Raw genomic sequence first — 20,339 nt, forward strand, 5'->3', positions numbered from 1 at the left:
TGCATTTTTCAAAGGTCAGTCCTGCTGCAAGATGAAAGACAGATGGTAGGAAATCATGGGATGATGCAGAGAGATAATTTAGCTATTGATACATACAACATCGATGGACCTGAAAACATTATGCTTAGTGAAAAAGTCTACCTCAAAAGGTTCCCTGCTGTATGATTTTATTTATATAACATCCCTGAAACAGTGAAACTATGGAGATGTAGAACAGTTTGGTGGTTGCCAGGAGATAGGGATAGGAGTGAGTAGTTGGTATGAATACAAAGCAGTAGCACAACACAATTCTTTCATAGTGATGAAACTGTTCTGTATCTTGAATGTGGTTGTATGTGATTGTAAGTGGTTATACAAATCCATACATGAGATAAAATTGCAGAGAACTACACACATGCACACGTGAATGGAGACTTTTTGAAATGGTGATGTATTAGTTTGCTAAGGCTGCCATAACAAAGTAACAGACACTGACTGGCTTAAACAACATAAATTTACTGTCTCATCATTCTGGAGACTAAAAGTCCAACTTCAACTGTCTGTAGGTTTGGTTTCTTGCCTCTGTCCTTGGTTTGGAGATGACTACTGTCTCATTTTGTCTTCACATGGTCATCCTAATAATGGTTTGGCTCTGTGTCACCACTCAAATCTCATCTCAAATTGTAATACCCACATATCAGGGGAGGTACCTGGTACATGACCATTACCTTGGGAGGTGACTGGATCATGGGAACAGTTCCCCCATGCTGTTCTCATGATAGTGACTAAGTTCTCATGGGACCTGATGATGATTTTAAAAGTGCTTGTCAGTTCCCCCTTCATACTCTGTCTTGCCTGCTGCCATGCTAGACATGACTTGCTTCCCCTTCGCCTTCCACCGTGATTGTAAGTTTCCTGAGGCTTCCCTAGCCATGTGAACTGTGAGTCAGACCAATTTGGTATAACTCATCCAATCTCAGGGAGTATCTTTATAGAAGTGTGGAAACAGACTATTCCACATCCTTTTGCTGTGTAATCTGTCTCCTAATCTCCCCTTCTTATAAGGACATCAATCATATAAGATTAGGGACCACCCATGTGACCTCATTTTACCTTAGTTAGTTTTATAAAAGCTCTATATCTCCAAATAGAGTCACATTCTGAGGTACTCAAGATTAGAACTTCAATGTATGAATTTTGGGGAAATGGAGGCATAATTGAGCCCATAACAGGTGAAAACTGAATAAGGTCTGCAGTCAAGTTAATGACCATGTAATCAATGTTTGGTTTTTTGGGTTTTGTATATTACTATAGCTGTAAAAGTCATTGTCATTGAGGGAAGCTGGACTATCTTTGCAACTTCCTGTAAGTCAATAAGTATTTTGAAATAAAATTTTTTTTGAACAAGCCATTGTAATAGAACAGACATATTAGAATGAAAACAGTCAAAAGATGAAGTAGGGTGATCTCCTCTGGGTACATGAATGATCACATTTGTCAGTCTCAACGTTAGTATTTTGGAGTAAATCAAGGTTGTTGATGTTAGAGTTCATTTATTTATCAACTATTATTTGACCCCTCTTCTGTGTCACATGCTGCTCAAGACATTGAGAGTTGTTATCAAGCAAAACAGCAACAGTCTCTGTCTTTGTGGTGCTTTTGGGGTAAAATTTGGTCTGCAGAGTCTTACATAAATTCTTGACATTCCCCTGTATGAAGATCAGTCTATGCTTCCAAGAGGCTAAGGTATGAGTGGAATTCCATTATCACTCATTGACTCTTAAATTATTATTATTTTTTGACTCTTAAATTCTATGGGCCATCTACAATTATGATTCCAAACTAGTTTGATCTTCTTCATATTGTACATTTTAATATTGATTTAATATGTCCCTTTAAGGTTTTTTTTTGAAAAGATTGTTATATCCTTTATGCCCCAATATTCTATCATCTGAAATATTGAAATAACAGAGTAGGCAAGAGAATTTGAAGAAATATTTTTCTGTCTTTAGAACTCTCCTGAAACAGAATTGACAATATATAGGCATAATCTGAATTTGATTATAATGTTACTATTGCTGAATAACATTATGTGTTACCAAATAACATATTGTGTGTTGGTATTACTGAAATAAATATAAGAATTCTCACTGACCCTCTGGGCAGATTTCCCTAAGCAATCTGCTTCTTTGACCCATTTATTACTACAGGTTGTATATCCCCTTATCTGAAATGCTTGGGAGCAGAAATGTTTCCGATTTCAGACTTTCTCAGATTTTGGAATATTTACCTATACATAATGAGAAGTCTTAGAGATAGGATCCAAGTCTAAACACGGAATTAATTTATGTTTTATATGTATGTTACACATGTAGCCCAAAGGTAATTTTACACAATATCTCTAATAATTTTGTGCACACATCACATGTGGTCAGGTGTGGAATTTTTCACTTGTGACATCAGATTTTGGAGCATTTCCAATTTCAAATTTTCAGATTAGGGATGCTTAACTTGAACTTGTGGAAAGCAAGACTCCATATTCTTAAAAAGAAAACAATCAAGAGAAAGCAAAATTGGGAGGTCTTCAGGTCTTTATTACTGTATTAATTAATTAGTTATCATTATTTGAAACAAGGTCTCATTCTGTCATCCAGGCTGGAGTGCAGTGGCACAATCATAGCTCACTACAGCCTTGAACTCCTGGGCTCAAGAAATCCTCCCACCTCAGCCTCCCAAATAGCTGGGACTACAGACATGCACCACCATGCTTGGCTAATTTTTTAAAAAATTTTAGTACAGACAGGTGGTCTTGCTATATTGTCCAGGCTGGTTTCAAATTCCTGGGCTCAGGCAATCTTCATACCTCAGCATCCCAAATTCTTGAGGTTATAGGTATGATCTGCCATGCCCAGCTACTCTATTAATTTAAAAGGTGGTGGGTAGGCTTGGTTGGCCATGATAGTAGAAAGAAAATAAAATGGTAAATAAGTGATTGAGGAGAAGTTACTGAGTCCTCAATCTACAGACTAACTGCAAATATTTGTTTTAGAGATAAACATCCAGAATTCTGTTTCCAAATCCATATCATCAGAAAATACATTGTCCTGATTACTCAACCACTTAGTCATTAGTTCCAAATAGGTGATTCCTGTTCTTTCTTTTATTTCTAGAGGAAAGTAATTATGTAGTGACTAAAAATATTCAAGTTAAAATTTAAAACTCATATTAAGTTTTGTTATAAAATTTAGTCTGGAGTGGGTGATCAAATCTTTAATCCAACTTTATCAAAGTCACAGTGTAATTCAGACATAGTAGTATATATAGATCTTCTAAAAATGTACTTTTCAAAATAAATTATAGATACTTATTTTGTCACTCACCCATTTTGCATCTACTGAGTACTTACTACAAGGCAAGTAGTATAAGGAAAACAAAGTGGAATGCCAAATTTCCTTGCACTTAAGAAGAACTGTATAGTTTACATGTGGTTGTGGTAGAATGACTTAATTTATCTATCAAGTGTATACTCTGTACACTGATTATTAAGTGATTTAGAAAGATTTACAATAGGCCGGGCGTGGTGGCTCATGCCTGTAATCCCAGCACTTTGGGAGGCCGAGGTGAGCGGATCACGAAGTCAGGAGATGGAGACCAACCTGGCTAACACAGTGAAACCCTGTCTCTACTAAAATTACAAAAAATTAGCCGGGCATGGTGGCGGGCACCTGTAGTCCCAGCTACTTGGGAAACTGAGGCAGGAGAATGGCATGAACCCTGGAGGCGGAGCTTGCAGTGAGCCGAGACTGCGCCACTGCACTCCAGCCTGGGGAACAGAGCACCAGACTCCGTCTCAAAAAAAAAAAAAAAAAAAAAAAGATTTACAATATTTTTGTGGTTTCACTTGAATTCAGGAATCATTTATATGCCAATTATGCAGCTCGCTCTTTTTTGCTATTTAAATTACTTCAGAAAAAATGAAATGTTTAATGGCCTCACCAGTCTTAGAGAAAATTCAGTGAGTCTCATTATTAGATAGTCACATTGAAGAGTCAAGCTTTAACTCTACAACCCACGATAAAATTAGACTCCTCAAGGAGTCTAATTTTAAGCTCTTTGAGGAAAGGGGCCTTATTTTACTCAACCATGTATTCCCATTATAGCACCTAGTTGAATCTCTTGTTTGTTTCATCCTTATGTTTATTTGATGAAATCAATACTAATTTTTTTAAAGACATATTTTATGATATGGTACTTGAAAAGTAATATAATCTTCTTTGTCTTCCAGACTCTAAACAACAAAACAAATAATCAAAATAGGGCCTTACATTTTATCCGTTTCTTAGAAATGAACACATATGTAACAAAGACAAATGCATATTTATTCTCTAACCATCTGCAATAGATCAAAGTTACCAGAAGTGCATTCTTAAAAAGAGAGAAAACTTGAAGCTTAAATTACAGGCTTGTTTTTACTGTTCACTTTAAATTTTCTATTTCCAAACATGGAGGATAATTGTCTTTTTCTTTTTTTTTTGGAAATGGAGTCTAGCTCTGTTGCCCAGGCTGGGGTGCAGTGGCGCAGTCTTGGCTCACTGCAACCTCCGCCTCTCAGGCTCAATCAATTCTCCTGCCTCAGCCTGCCAAGTAGCTGGGATTACAGGTGCATGCCACCATGCCCGGCTAGTTTTTTTATTTTAGTAGAGACAGGGTTTCTCCATGTTGGCCAGGCTGGTCTCAAACTCCTGACCTCAGGTGATCTCCCTGCCTTGGCCTCCCAAAGTGCTGGGAATACAGGTGTGAGCCACCTCGCCTGGCTAATTTTATTTTTCTTAAATTTATTTTAACTTTATACTTATTCATAACTAAATCTTCCACAGCATTTATATTCTGGTATCCCTTTATCATCACACTTAAATTATAATTCACAAGTTAATATAAAAATATGTGTCTTGGCCGTGCGTGGTGGCTCAAGCCTGTAATCCCAGCACTTTGGGAGGCTGAGACGGGCAGATCATGAGGTCAGGAGATCGAGACCATCCTGGCTAACAGGGTGAAACCCCATCTCTACTAAAAAAATACAAAAAACTAGCCGGGCGAGGTGGCGGGCGCCTGCAGTTCCAGTTACTCGGAGGCTGAGGCGGGAGAATGGCGTGAACCCGGGAGGCGGAGCTTGCAGTGAGCTGAGATCCGGCCACTGCACTCCAGCCTGGGCTCCAGAGCGAGACTCTGTCTCAAAAAAAAAAAAAAAAAGTCTCTAGAAATATTAGGCAATAACTTCACTAACTAGGTAACAAGGATGTCAAAACTCGAGAAGTAAAATACAATATTGAGGCTAGCCCTAAGAAATGACTCTAAATCTATACTAATTCAACTACTTATGCCCTTGGTATGTTTTGTTGTTCACTGAGAAATCAATCAACTCTGATTCAGTTGAACTGAATCTCCCAGTTTATTTATTTGTTGTTTTTTTTTTTTTTTTTTTTTTTCTTTTTTTTTTTTTTTTTGACGGAGTCTCGCTCTCTCACCCAGGCTGGAGTGCAGTGGCCAGATCTCAGCTTACTGCAAGCTCCGCCTCCCGGGTTCACGCCATTCTCCTGCCTCAGCCTCCCGAGTAGCCGGGACTACAGGCGCCCGCCACTTCGCCCAGCTAGTTTTTTGTATTTTTTAGTAGAGACGGAGTTTCACCATGTTAGCCAGGATCGTCTCGATCTCCTGACCTCGTGATCCGCCCGTCTTGGCCTCCCAAAGTGCTGGGATTACAGGCTTGAGCCACCGTGCCAGGCCTATTTATTTGTTTTTATGTTTTTCTCACTCCCAAAGTTTATTTGACATTCCCATCAATTAAAACTTTTAGCAATTTCACAGTAATGAGAACACTAACATAACTGTATTAACATTTTCATACTGCTTGGGGTCAGTATATTTATTTGATTGTTTCAAGTTTAAACAAGTAATAATAATTGAAATGGAGCTATAGAAGAATTTGTATAAGAAGAACAAATTCATTTCACTACAATGAAGAAGCAAACATTAGTTCAATTCAGCCAACAATGACTGAAGGGCTGCCGTGTGCCAGTGAGGATCATGGTATCCATACTCAAAAGCCACCGTCACCTCTCTCACACCCCCATGCTGTATTATGTCTGTTTATATCCATACCATTCTAATTGTCATTATCACCATTACCACCACAGATGTTTAGCCAAATAGGTACACTGACTCCTCTCTCATTCAATCACTCTTCAACACAACAACTCAAGTGATCCTATTAAGTGAAAGTTTTATCACATCATTTCTCTGCTGAAAACTTTCCAATGGCTTCCCACACCACCCAGAGTAAATGCCAAAGTTCTCACCATGGCCTGTCAACACCCATATGCTGTAGTCCTCATCATCTCTCTGTCCTCATTTCATACTGCCTTTCATATGACTCACATACTATGCTCCAGCCACATTGCTGCCTCACTGTGTCTAGCCCTTTGCAGATGCTATTCCCACTGCTTAAAAAGTTATTTACACCCCTCACTTTGCCTCTTTTATCAAAATCTTTATTGTCATTTTAACAGTCAGACTATGCTTGACATCCAGTTAATACTTGCAACTGAGCATGGTGGCTCATGCCTATAATCCCAGCACTTTGGGAGGCCGAAGTGGTGGATTGATTGAGGTCAGGAGTTCAAGACCAGCCTGACCGACATGGTGAAACCCTGTCTCTACTGAAAATACAAAATACACACACACACACACACACACACACACACACACACACACACACTAGCCGGGCATGGTGGCAGGTATCTGTAAACCCAGCTACTGGGGAGGCTGAGTCAGGAGAATCACTTGAACGCAGGAGGCAGAGGTTGCAGTGAGCTGAGACTGTGCCACTGCCCTCCAGTCTGGGCATCAGAGTGAGACTCTGTCTCAAAAATCAAAACAAAACAAAAAATCCTGCAATTCCCTTCCCCCAACACAGCGTATCCCCCTCCTCTGCTTTTCTTCTTCTTATCCTTAACACTTCTTAATATCTAATATAATGCATGTTTTTACTTTTATCCTATTTACTGTCTGTCTCTCCTACTAACGTAAGCTCTATGAGGGCAGATATTTTTATTTTTTGTTGTTTTCATGGTTTACTTCTGTATCCCCAGCACTTAGGATAGTAGTTGGCATGTGGTAAGCAATCAATAATTCTTGGTTAAGGAATAAATAACAATATTACTACTAATAGAAAACATTTGGCCGGGCATGGTGGCTCAAGCCTGTAATCCCAGCACTTTGGGAGGCCGAGACGGGCGGATCACAAGGTCAGGAGATCGAGACCATCCTGGCTAACACGGTGAAATTCCGTCTCTACTAAAAAATACAAAAAACTAGCCGGTCTAGGTGGCGGGCGCCTGTAGTCCCAGCTACTCGGGAGGCTGAGGCAGGAGAATGGCGTGAACCCGGGAGGCGGAGCTTGCAATGAACTGAGATCTGGCCACTGCACTCCAGCCTGGGCGACAGAGTGAGACTCCATCTCAAAAAAAAAAAAAAAAAAAAGAAAACATTTATTAAGCTATTATTCTCTGCCATATACTTTGCTAGGTACTTTAAATGCATATTTCCATTTTGCTCCTCAAATAAATACAAATATATTATCTCTGTTTAGCAGGTGAAAAAAATCTAAGGCACAGAGAGGCATTACAATTTGTCCAAGGTTACATCGCTTTTAAATGATGGAGTGTTTATTTCATTATATTGTAAGGAGATATGTCTGTTACTACTACGTTTTTCATTAATTCGAATAGTCATTTTACCCTTTAACATCTCATGAGTTGGGATGTGCCTAACCATTGAAGGCACGTCAGAGTTAAATTGACAGAGATTTTTATTTTCCCTCTAAGTGATACATAGAATAATTGATGATGTTGTAGCATCCGTAAGATACAGTTTATTAAATCTTCTTAAGGGTAGTACTCTTTGCTTCATCTCTGAATCCCTGATGCCCAGCACAATGTGTAATGCAAGACAAATACCAATAAATATAGGCTAAATGAACAGAGTTTGCATATTTCTCCTCTTTGTATTTTCTATTTTCTTTAATAGCTTTTTCTATAAGGCTTTTTAGAGAAGGTTTCCATGAGAGCAAAGAACATAATAATTATTATTCAACATTTTATTCCCAATATAATACCTGTCACATGATAGTTGATTAATAAATATGGATGGAATAAATTAATCTTATAATTCCCAGAGCTGAGCTCTCTCACAGGCATATAACATATGCTATATTCTGACACTTTTTAAAAATTACTTCAAACCTTTATCAGTTCATCAGAAAATATGGGTACGTATGGGTTCTTGAGTCAAACTACCTGCATTAAAATTCTGGCTCTACCACTTGTGAATGCTATGAGATTGGGAAATTTATTTAACCTCTCCGTGCCTCAGTTATGCATGTAGACCATTAGAACACAGCTTGGTGCGTAATAAATGCTCAAGAAATGCGAGAGTTTATTTCACACTATTGTTTGTTCATTGTTTATTGCCTTATTTGTATGCTGAACACTATAGCAAGCTTTGTGGAATCAACAGTTTTTCCTTAGATGGTCCTGAACCCTTACTTAGGGGATTTAAAATGCCATAAACAAAAATAAATTAGCTCTGTAAAGATTACTTCCTCTACTGTCAACTGCAGTGAGCAGGCTGCTTTCTATTATTATTATTATTATTATTAATTCATTTATTTTTTGAGACAGAGTCTCCCTTTGTCACCCGGGCTGGAGTGCAATGGCGCGATCTCGGCGCACTGAAACCTCTGCCCGCTGGGTTCAATCCTCAGCCTCTGGAGTAGCTGGGATTACAGGCGCCTGCCACCACGCTCAGCTAATTTTTGTTTTTTTGGTAGAGACAGGCTTTCACCATGTTGGCCAGCCAAGTCTGGAACCCCTGACCTCAGGTGATCCGCCCCCCTCGGCCTCCCAAAGTGCTGGGATTATAGGCGTGAGCCACCGCTCCCGGCCAAGACCCAACTCTTAACTGTAATAACTTGGAATATTAAGAACCTGAACTTGATCCATAAGAAAACAGCCTGGCCGGGCACCGTGGCTCACGTATGTAATCCCAGCACTTTGGGAGGCCTAGACGGGTGGATTACTTGAGGTCAGGAGTTCGAGAATAGCCTGAACAACATGGTGAAACCCCGTCTCTACTAAAAATACAAAACTAGCTGGGCGTGATGGTGCATGCCTGTAATCCCAGCTACTCAGGAGGCGGAAGCAAGAGAATCGCTTGAACCCTGGAGGCGTAGGTTGTGGTGAGCTGACATCGCGCCATTGCATTCCAGCCTGGGCAACAAGAGCAAAACTCCTTCTCAAAAAAAAAAAAAACGGTTGGTCTCCTTAACAGTGCCCGTGTTGTTCCGTTGTTCTACTTATGAATTTGTAACCTTTGGAGAATTACTGAATCTCTTGATGACTCAGTTTTGCCATCTGTAAAATAATGATAATTAATAGTGCCTTCTAACAGATTTGTTGTTCTAATTAAATGGGTTAGTCCTTGTAAAGTATTCAGAATATTGCCTGGTCCATAATAAGTGCACAGTAAGTTCTCAACAGGTCTGGACCATAGTAAAGCCTATAAAAGCATATGTGAGCGGTATTTGGGACAAATTAATTTCCAAATCCATTAAAATGTTTACATATGTTTACATATGTGTTAAAGTTTCAACAGCATTGGCCTAGTGGACAGGGAGAGATTTTAATAGACCTGGATTAGAATCATGGTCCTAACAATTGCCAACTATGTAAACTTGGGCAAATTATTTAATTTAACCTATTTCATCTCTGAAATGAAGATGAGTATGCTTACCAAAAAGTTGCTTGCGAGTACTAAATTCGAGAGCGCATAGGTAAAACATTCAGCACAGTTTCTGGCATGGTAGGGGCTAAATATGCACCAGATAATATAAATAAATGCCCCCCAAAATCTTACATGATAAAGCCACTACAATTTTATGTTTATTAAAACAGCTTCCTCAATCTCCTAGCCGTGAGAGAACTAGAAAATATAAATGGATCCAATTACAAAAATAAATATACTTTCATATTGCTGATAGTCTGTGGAGTTTCACTATCTCAGGAGGCCATGGAGCCAAGTATTAAAATGAATTCCGAAGAGAACTGGATAATTTCATGACTGATAATATGAATGCTTCTTTTTAAAAACTAGATGTAATCAAATCTGCTGCCACCAACTGATAGCCATGGGGTCTCAGGCAGAATTTCCTCTTTCTACCCAGGGCACTGCACAAGTAGCCAAAAGCTACTGAGAGCGTTGTTATGGTTTCAGTTTTCTTATTTCCTCGATTAGGCCCTTGGGAAGGTTTCTTCAGTAATGGACTTTGGATGTAAATGAACGCTTGAAGGGTGGGCAGAAGGAAATGCTTCTGTAGTCAGCCAAAGGATTGTCTACTAGAGTGAAGTTAGAGCAAAAGAAAGATTTGTAAAGGGAAAACCATGAAGGAAGGCACATATTTAGAGAGCAAAGGAAAACATGAAGAAGAATAAAAAAGAAAATTAATGCATTTTATAAGTAGAAGGTAAACCTTTCTTCTCTTGTGCACTTTAGACTATGTTTGTTTATTTGTTTGTTTGTTTGTTTGTGACAGTGTGCTCTGTGGCGCAGGCTGTAGTGCAGTGGGGCAATCTTGGCTCATTGCAACCTCCACCTCCTGGGTTCAGGCAATTCTCCTGCCTCAGCCTCCTGAGTAGCTGAGACTATAGATGCCTACCACCATGCCCCGGCTATTTTTTTTTTTTTTTTTTTTTTTTGTACTTTTAGTAGAGATGGGGTTTCACTATGTTGGCCAGGCTGCTCTCAAACCCCTGACCTCGTGGGATCTGCCCGCCTCGGCTTCCCAAAGTGCTGGGATTACAGGCATGAGCCTCTGTGCCCAGCCTAGACTATCTTGGATTGTATAATTTTATATTCTCTCTTAAGTATTAAATCTTTTTAGAAGATGCCCATCCCAAATAATAAAAATGTTTGTGATCAAGAATAGTAATACTTTACTAGATTCTTTTTATTTCCTTCAGCTTCTTCTTAAAGTGTTAAGGAAGACTTATAATTAATCATAATCATGAAATCATTGAGAATGACATTTTTAATAGCACAGTATTAAAAACATGGAATATGGAGTCAGAGAATGCCTGTTTAGTTACTACTTGTATGATTATAATTCACTTACTAGTTGAGCCTATATTTTCTCATTTTTAAAACTAGGAATATATAGTAATAATTACACTTTTTTTGGTCTGAATTAAATGAGATGATAGTGACTTTAAAATATTGCAAAATGCGCCAGATGTTGTGGCTCACACTTGTAATCCCAACACTTTGGGAGGCTGAGGAGGGCAGATCACGAGGTCAAGAGATCAAGACCATCCTGGCCAATATGGTGAAAACCGGTCTCTACTAAAAATACAAAAATTAGCTGGGCGTGGTGGCACGTAGTCTCAGCTGCTCGGGAGGATGAGGCAGAAGAATCACATGGACCCGGGAGGCGGTTGTTTCAGTGAGCCAAGACTGCACCACTGCACTCCAGCCTGGCAACAGAGTGAGACTCCGTCTAAAAAAAATAAATAATAATAATAATTGCAACATGTAAAGAACTTTACAAGTGTTTATTTTCACTGTTTTCTATTATTGTACTCCAGAAGTTATAACTCGTAATAGCATTCAAAATAATGTTTATACTTTACAAGGCAGGCTGAAGGAAAAAAAATTAAGCAAAATAAATCAAATTCTAAGAAAGAAACAAGTTATGAACAGTGAATTTCAAAGGACAGGAGAATTAAAATTTTCTTTTGGAAGTAAGATTATGAGGGTAAAATGCTAAGAAGGAGTTTTATTTAGTTATTTTTATGAAAATACTAGTCCGTATAAGCACAATGAGCACAAAAACAGTGACGAAATAAGGAAAATTGCAAAACTTTAATAAAATGTCGTATGTAAATAGTCACTTAAACTTAATTTCTTTTAGACAATAACTTTTCTCTGATATACAACCATACAAAGCACTTATAACACATAGTTTTATTAAGCTAGCTATGTCATCAGGTAAGATTCAATAACAGTACATATTGAAAAAAGTGTCATGTCACCTCTCCATTCCTGGAATATAAACTCTCATAGCCTATTAATATGGGCTAGAACTTTGCCAATCAGTGACTGTTCAGCAAATCTAGATTTTGTTTTTCTCTTGTATTTAGCAATAAGATGAATCCTTTCTTGGGCACTGGTGACAGCATGTCTATCACTAGGATTTATTCTGCCAAAAGTTGGCATTGAACAGAGCCTGCAATAGTCTTACATAGCAGTGAATGGAAGGGTGGGTATGGGGGATCAGGGACAGCCTTTAAAATCGATTTTAATTCTGCTTAAAGTTAAATGGAATGGTATGACCCTGCTTGTAGACAATCTCTCTGTGGCACAGTTCCATGAAAATAAGTTCTATATTGATCCCTAACGTTAGTATGTCTATTAAACTAAGTCCTTCCAATGTATTTCATACCAAATTGAAGTTTATAAAAAATATTGTATCATTGTTATTGCTTCATAAGAGTTTAAATCTGATTGTTCTGAGATATGATCATTTGGGGAAAAGGGAGCTTAATTTTCTTCCTGAATATTTCCTGGACAATGTAAAATGCATTTAAGAAATAAATTTTCCAGTCTATTAATTGTACAAACTCTTAACTACCCCATTTGCTTGTCCTACTATTTATCCTTTCCCTTCTTTTGTTATGCTTCTCTTTTTGTGGGATACTATACCCTTCACTGCCTTCTTGACCTAGTCCTGATGTTCATCTCCCTTTCCTGAGAGCTCATTTACTCCTAGTCAGGCACAATGCTAAAAGCTAAGGAACTAATCCTAACAAAACACATGTTAGTGTATAACCCAGTCTTGGTAAATTTGGAAAGGCTCCTTGATGGAGATAGCATCCAAGCTAAACCGAAAGGATAAATAGGAGTTAGTTAGCCAGGTGAAAATGGGGGCAAGAACACATTATAGGATGTGCAAAGGCCCTGAGGCAGAAAGAACAGGGCGCAGCTGGGAACCACTGGTAATTTTGTGTGGTTTAAAGAATATACTTAAAAGATGAGAAAGCATTATAATGAGTTGGAGAGAGAAACTCATGAAGAGCTTGGGCATGAAGAAAACAATTCAGCTTTTGTTTGAAGGGCAGATAGAAACTGTTCAAGCACTTTAATCAGTAAACTAACATATTCCAATTTATACCCTAAGAGTATCTCTGGAACAAGGTAGAGAATGATTTGAATAGGGTCGTTTGAGAAAAAAGAAAGAAAGAAAGTACATTAATTTTCATTACATGGTACTGGTGCTATTGTTAAATTATGTTTGATTTGATTCTATTATCTTTAAAAATCTGAAATATAAATCATTTAAATAGAGGATAAAGATGTATTATTAAACCCATGCTAAAATACTTACAACACACAGCCAACAAAAATCTTGCGGTGGTGTGCCATGGCCCGTTGTGCATGATTTGTGCAGTTGAGACAATAGGCTGGAGAAATCTCGCACTACGTGTGTAACTAGGTAGTTTGTCATAGTGAAAATGATTTTGCTGAACAAATCTTTTCTTCTCCCAGAGAGTTATATGCTAATTAAAATATCTAATCGAAGAAAGGTGCATTCGTTTAGAAAGCATTTGTCAGTACCTACATAATCCTCAAGAAGGGAAAGAAGACAATTGAAAAACAGAGCTTCTATTTTAAAATTAATTCCTACTCTACTTCAGAGGCCTCCTGAACAAGTTAAGTTGAGCATGAGATTATTTAACTAATAACAGGTAACTGCTAAGAATCTCCATTTTTACATGATCAAACTAAAGAAGACAAAGAAGAAATCGTAATGCTTTGTTTGAAACAAAAACTGTAGCTCATTATCAATGAGAAGATTATAGTCCCTGTCAAAAAATTAAAAGTTCCTCAAAACCGTCCCTTCAGAAGTACAAATGAGAGCTGGCATTATTTGAATTAAAGGATAATTCCAACTTTAATAGTTAGAGAAAATAGTTGGAGCTAGCTTTTAACTATTGCCTTACTACTTCCCTATCTTAGTTCATTTTCTACTACTGTAACAATACCCAAGACCAGGTAATTTATAAAAGACAGAATCGTTTCTTATAGTTCTAGAGACTGAGAAGTTCAAGGTCAAGGGCCCCACAACTGGCAAAATTCTTCTTGCTGCATCATCCCATGGCAGAAGGCAGAAGGGCAAGAGAGCATACAGTTTGTGGGAAGGGTGGAGACAGGTGGGAGGGGACCAAACACACATCCTCTTATCAGAAACCCATTTCCTAGTTAACTAGCCCTCTCCCACAATAATGGTGTTAATCCATTCATGAGGGCAGAGCCCTCAGGTCTTAATTCCCTCATAAAAGTTCCACTTTTCAACACTCTTGCACTGGGGATGAAGTTTCTAACACATGAAGTTTGGGGGACACATTTAAACTGTTGCATTCCCCAAGTAGTATGATGTCAAAAAGGATTTTTCTGTCAGCTGGAAAAATCAGCACAAAATGTTCTTACATCTCAGCAGTGACACCACTGACACACTTTTTTTTTAAGCTAATACTTTCTAAAAATTTAGTTTTTAAGTTATTCAGTTTTCTTGATTGTAGGTAATGTTTTGTTTTTAAAACATTTGATTGATTATATATGCAAATTATAAATATTAGAGTCATTTTTATTGTGTATAGTTGTAAGCTTTCAATTGCACTTAGTATTTTGAAATATGTTATTAAATGTTATGTTGGGATTGTGTTATATGTTTAGTGTCAGCTTTATTTTTTTAATCATGAGCTTTGATTTGGCAAAAGTAAATATTGAAATAACTGTATTGCCATTTTGCTCTGCTACTGCTTTCATTAACAAAAATTTGATGGTGGGGAGCTGAACATAGGTAGTGATGATTAGAAAGAAAAAAATAAGTGGATTTCAAATAAAGGCATGAGACAGAATCAAAAAGACTTGGTTATTTGGGAGATATAGTATATGTGGAAGAAGGAGGGAAAATAAGACACTCTGCCTTCTTGTATGAACTTTGAGTAGATGCAGTTCTGAACATTACCATTCATATGGAAAGGGACCATGAGAGAAAGAGAAGGAAAGCTGAGAAGACTGGGAGGGAAAATTGAAGAAAGAGGCAAACGGCATAATAAAAAGCATCACTTCAGAAAATACTGCAGTGTCAGTGATGAAATGTTCAAAAATATCCCATCCCTTCACCATCTCTATCCTGTTTCTTTGGAAGCTTTATATACACCAAATATATTGTGATGAACCTGGGACTTCCTTGGGGTAGCAGAGGTGAAGATATTTTAAGGGAAGTAGAAAATGAATTACAAACAGCTAGAGGCTCGTATCAGAATGCCCTACATCTCCGTCAACATGAGTGATCTTGAATCAGACTAGAGCCAATATTCCTACAGTTTATTGCCAATAAGTGAGGTTAGCAGTAGTTTCTAATCTTACAGCTAGGAATACAGTCTGTGTACAGGAAAGACAAGCATACTCTTGCATTCCCATGATGAGAATATGAATATATTTTCCCAGAAAGATCATTATTTGCAGTGGTTATTTCCATAGTATGCCTATTCCTTGGAAACATAGGTTCAATTACCTGACAAAGAACCTAACTATCTTTATTTGGAACTTGGAATACACTTTCCCATTTAAAAAATCTTGTTAGAGGATAATGTAGAGTTGTAACCATTTGGAAACTACTTATACTGTATATTAATAAAAATCAAATTTGAAAATTGTGTGAAGGTGAGTCTGTTCTAAGAGCAATAAAGTAGATCAATAAGCTACTCCAATTCGTGATTAAGGAGACTATATTCAGAATTGCTCTTTATTTTTTAGCTTGTCAGCAGTTTAATTTCTGTTTCCTGATTGTTTGTTTGTTTGTTTGTTTGTTTGTTTGTTTTTTGGCCTCTCTCCTGTTTGCTGCATATATAGAAATCCATATTATACTTCATGTGAAAATAAAATTTTATATAGTTCCCTCTTCTATACAAAGTTTGATAATTCTAAGGAGAGGGCTTAAAGTTTTAATCCTCTAATTGTCAAAAAGGCTGGGAGCATTAAGAAGCTTACTGAAGAGTTGAGTTGTGCTATAATTTTGTTTTCTAGGATTTGAGTTTCGAAGAACCATTAAAAAGCCTGTGTTTGGCAGTGATCAGTTGGTTGCTTTGATACTCAAGTGGCACCCTGATACCTTGGTATTGGCTTATTTTTGCCATGTTTAAAATGAAAATCAAGTTGAGGACTTCTAGAGCTTTAAAGCCCTTTCAACTGTCAAATAAAAATAATTTCTAAAGTGTTAGGACATCTTGAGGTCCTACTGTGAACAAGCAATGCAGGTGTTTTCTTTCTAATTTTATTTCAGATATCTCTACCACAGGACCCCTTGGCATGGGAAGCACGACCACCAGTACCACCCTTCGGACCACAACTTTGAGCCCAGGAAGGAGTACCACCCCGTCAGTGTCAGGAAGAAGAAACCGGAGTACTAGCACCCCATCTCCAGCTGTTGAGGTGCTTGATGACATGACCACACACCTTCCATCAGCATCGTCCCAAATCCCAGCTCTCGAAGAGAGCTGTGAGCCTGTGGAAGCCCGAGAAATCATGTGGTTTAAGACCCGTCAAGGACAGATAGCAAAGCAGCCATGCCCTGCAGGAACTATAGGTAAGTCTGTGCTAAAGCACTGAGTTAAAACGGTTGTGTTACTTTGGCTTTATTTTCTAGTGTTCTTTTCCTTTTCCTTCCTCCCTCCCTCCATCCCTCCCTCCTTGTATCTCTTTTCTTTTCTCTTTTCATTTCTTTTCTTTTGTCTTTTCTTTTTTCTTTTCTTTTCTTTTCTTTCTCTTTCTTTCTTTCTTTCTTTCTTTCTTTCTTCCATCTTTCTTTCCTCTTTCTTATTTTCATTACAACATATTTTATTACTTGACATTTGACTAAATTCTGAACTCAGCTAAATTATAATTTAAAGCTATCTATTTTCCAGTTTGAAAATGTAACCTGATTAAGTCACAGGTAACCTGTGAGATCTGCTTTTTGCCCTCATAGTCTCAGGTCTCTAGGTCAAGGCAAAGTTAGGCTGTAGATGTTCAGGCTACTCTAGAGGCTCAGCTTTTCTATGCAGCAGTCCAAAGGGGATTACTTGATTGCTGGGAGTTAGTCTCATACTTATCACCAACCATCAGATATTGATTGCAGAAAATGAGGTCGAGGACTTCTATATTAGAAGATTATCATGGAAACGACCTAACATGTTACAAAAGAGAACGTTTGACTCTCCTTTTTATCAGCCATTGTAGTTGTCCTCTGATGGTCAAAGGCTCTTAACACTGTTGGGGACCACGCTGTAGGAGTCAACCTAGCACTTATGCATCCACCAGAGAACAATCCTGCGTTGTTTCCTCTAGGGGATAGATAAGAACTCAATATTTCTTTTCTTTCTTTTTTTTTTTTTTTTTTTTTTTTGAGGTGGCATCTCAGTCTGTCACCCAGGCTGGAGTGCAGCGGCATGATCTCGGCTCACCCTCTGCCTCCAGGGTTCAAGAGATTCTCCTTCCTCAGCTTCCTGAGTAGCTGGGATTACAGGCGCCCACCACCATGCCCAGCTAATTTTTGTGTGTGTGTATGTGTTTTTAGTAGAGACAGGTTTCGCCATGTTGGCCAGGCTGGTCTCAAACTCCTGACCTCAGGTGATCCGCCAGCCTCAGCTTCCCAAATTTCTGGGAGTATAGGCATGAACCACTGCACCCGGCCTTCTTTGCCTATTTTATTACTGATACAATTCATAATATCTTCATATGGTAACCATATTATTATTTATTTTGCTTAAGCAAAGGTATTCTGATTTTCTTATTGTTGCATACATTGATATTCGTAAATGAATACTTGTCACGTTTGCATTATTCTCTAAAATATGTAAATAAGAGAAATTCACAATATATGTCACCTTGCATTCTCAGGGACTTTCTCCTTGGGTATTATTGATTTGGATACTTTAAGGAAAGAAGTTTTTTTTTAGAAAGTTCTGATATGGGTATATCATTTCATATTCCGTGGTATAGGAAATGGTGGGTGGGAAGACCAAAGGGTATCTTGATTTTTATAAAAAATACACTTTTTTCCAGCAAAATATTTTAAAACATTCAAAAATACTCATTTTCTTTAAGAAAAAGAGGGAGAATATTTATTTGTAAAGTTTTCTGTGATCCTGGTATCAGAGAACAGTTGGGAGCCACCTTCTTTCTTAGCTCTGTTTCCTTAGTTCTAAGTCTCAGTTCCTTTACTTCTAAAAGAAAAATAATAATAGCCCTCTACTGCAGAACTTTGTTTTGAAGATTAGTGAAACACTTTATTTGAAAGCACTTTGCTCTGCAGAAATGTGTCATTATTTTTCTGTGACAATTGGAAAAGATATTTTCTGAAGCCCTCAGGGATTACTGTCAATACACCCCAGTCTCATTGTTACTCATCTCTGTCCATTCTGTTATGCCTTTGTCTAGGCCCCCACAGTCTCTCACTTGAATTATTGCAGTAGCTTCCTCACCATCACTCCATTACTCTCTGAAATTCATCTTCCATGTTCCTGCCAGAAATACCATTTCAAAACTCAAATTTGCTCATCGTCTATCTCCTCTTTTAATATTCTCATTGATTTTCCAGCACCCACAGATGATAGACAAGGGAGTTTATGATCTAGTTTACTTTTCCACTTTCATTAAATACAACTCCCCAGTCCAGTAGACCCCAGTTCAAAAAAACTTGACGTTTCCCAAAGAGCATATATTTTTCCACCTGGAATGGCCTTTTCCACCTTGTTTTTTTTTCTGAAAAACCTGCACACTTATTCCTTTAAGGCTCAGCTGCTGCCTTTCCTCTACAAAGTCAAGCACTAAGCTCCACGGAGGCACATATCACATCATCTCACACATGAAATTCTTTAAAAACAGTCCCCAGCTGGACACGGTGCCTCACGCCTGTAATCCCAGAACTTTGGGAGGACAAGGCAGGTGGATCACGAGGTCAGGAGTTTGAGACCAGCCTGGCCAATATGCTGAAACCCTGTTTCTACTAAAAATGCAAAAATTAGCCAGGCGTGGTGGGGTGCACCTGTAGTCCCAGCTACTTGGGAGGCTGAGGCAGGAGAATCACTTGAACCCTGGAGGCAGAGGTTGCGGTGAGCCGAGATCTTGCCACTGCCCTCCAGCCTGGGTGACAGAGCGAGACTCTGTCTCAAACAAAACAAAACAAAACAGTCCCCATACCTAATGTGGCTGCCACAAGTGCTTCAAATATATTGTATGTTTTTGTTTGCACTACATTTCTCTAGTGCTAAATGCTTACCTGGCACTGTATCTGGTGTTTTAATAAACATTGTGTCAATTTAATTATCTCATTTTTACCTTTGCTCATTTTTAAATATACTATGGATGTGAAGTCATTCTCAGAAAAAGAAACAGATATATTTCTCTCATTATTATAGGTGTATCAACTTATCTATGCCTTGCTCCTGATGGAATTTGGGATCCCCAAGGACCAGATCTCAGCAACTGTTCTTCTCCTTGGGTCAATCATATAACACAGAAGGTAAATCTTGTGACTGTTGATGATAGCTGTTGGAAACAAAACAGTCAAGAATTCTTTTAAAATCAATGTAGAAAAATTCTTCCATTTTAATTTAATTTCACATTTAATGACAACCTCTAATACGTTATGAGCTAATTCTAGAATTTTGTTGTTTTTAAAGTGCAAATCCATGAATTTCCTCTTATATTGCTTATAATAATTTTATTATTAATAAAATTTCTATGGTATTGTGAACTACAGATATAAAAGTCCAAGAGGCATTATAAATTAAGCAAGTAAAAGTTTCTAGCATACATACATATGGGTTTTCCTGTGGAAATAATAATTATAATTTTTCAAAGTCTACCTTTGGAATCTTAAGGCATCTGATTAATGTTCTGTAACCTAATCATTTATCAGTGTTAAAAGTATACACATGTGTGACAGAATCTTGCAGACTCAAATTTTCAGAGCTTATTTGGTTGCAATATGTTGAACATTTTTATTATTAATGCACTGTGGGGCTTTGAATTGATTTCATTACAAACAGAGACCAGATGTGAATTTATGCCAAAAGGGTTATGGGATGAATCCTTATTATAGCAATTTATGTGAATTTATGCACTCCTAAAATGGAGAGTCCTTCTATGGCACATTAGCTATGCTGAGGAATTTCTGAGAGAGATTTTCCCGAGAAATATTA

The 20,339-nt window shown here is 37.9% G+C and overlaps 1 protein-coding gene across 30 annotated transcripts in view; it reads left to right on the forward strand.

Annotated features, from left to right (window-relative positions):
• Positions 1–20,339, forward strand: part of ADGRL3 (adhesion G protein-coupled receptor L3) — an 864,507-nt gene that overhangs the window by 663,686 nt on the left and 180,482 nt on the right. For 28 of the 30 annotated variants that reach the window (XM_021939122.2, XM_021939135.2, XM_021939127.2 and 25 more), the window contains 2 exons: positions 16,439–16,741; positions 19,554–19,657. In XM_021939122.2, the coding sequence (XP_021794814.2) occupies positions 16,439–16,741; positions 19,554–19,657 (407 nt within the window). The remainder of the gene's footprint in view (positions 1–16,438; positions 16,742–19,553; positions 19,658–20,339) is intronic. The other 2 variants (XM_031664067.1, XM_031664054.1) reach the window with 1 other exon arrangement.

The sequence above is a fragment of the Papio anubis genome, chromosome 3 (assembly GCF_008728515.1).
Source record: "Papio anubis isolate 15944 chromosome 3, Panubis1.0, whole genome shotgun sequence".
Classification (NCBI taxonomy): Eukaryota; Metazoa; Chordata; class Mammalia; order Primates; family Cercopithecidae; genus Papio; species Papio anubis.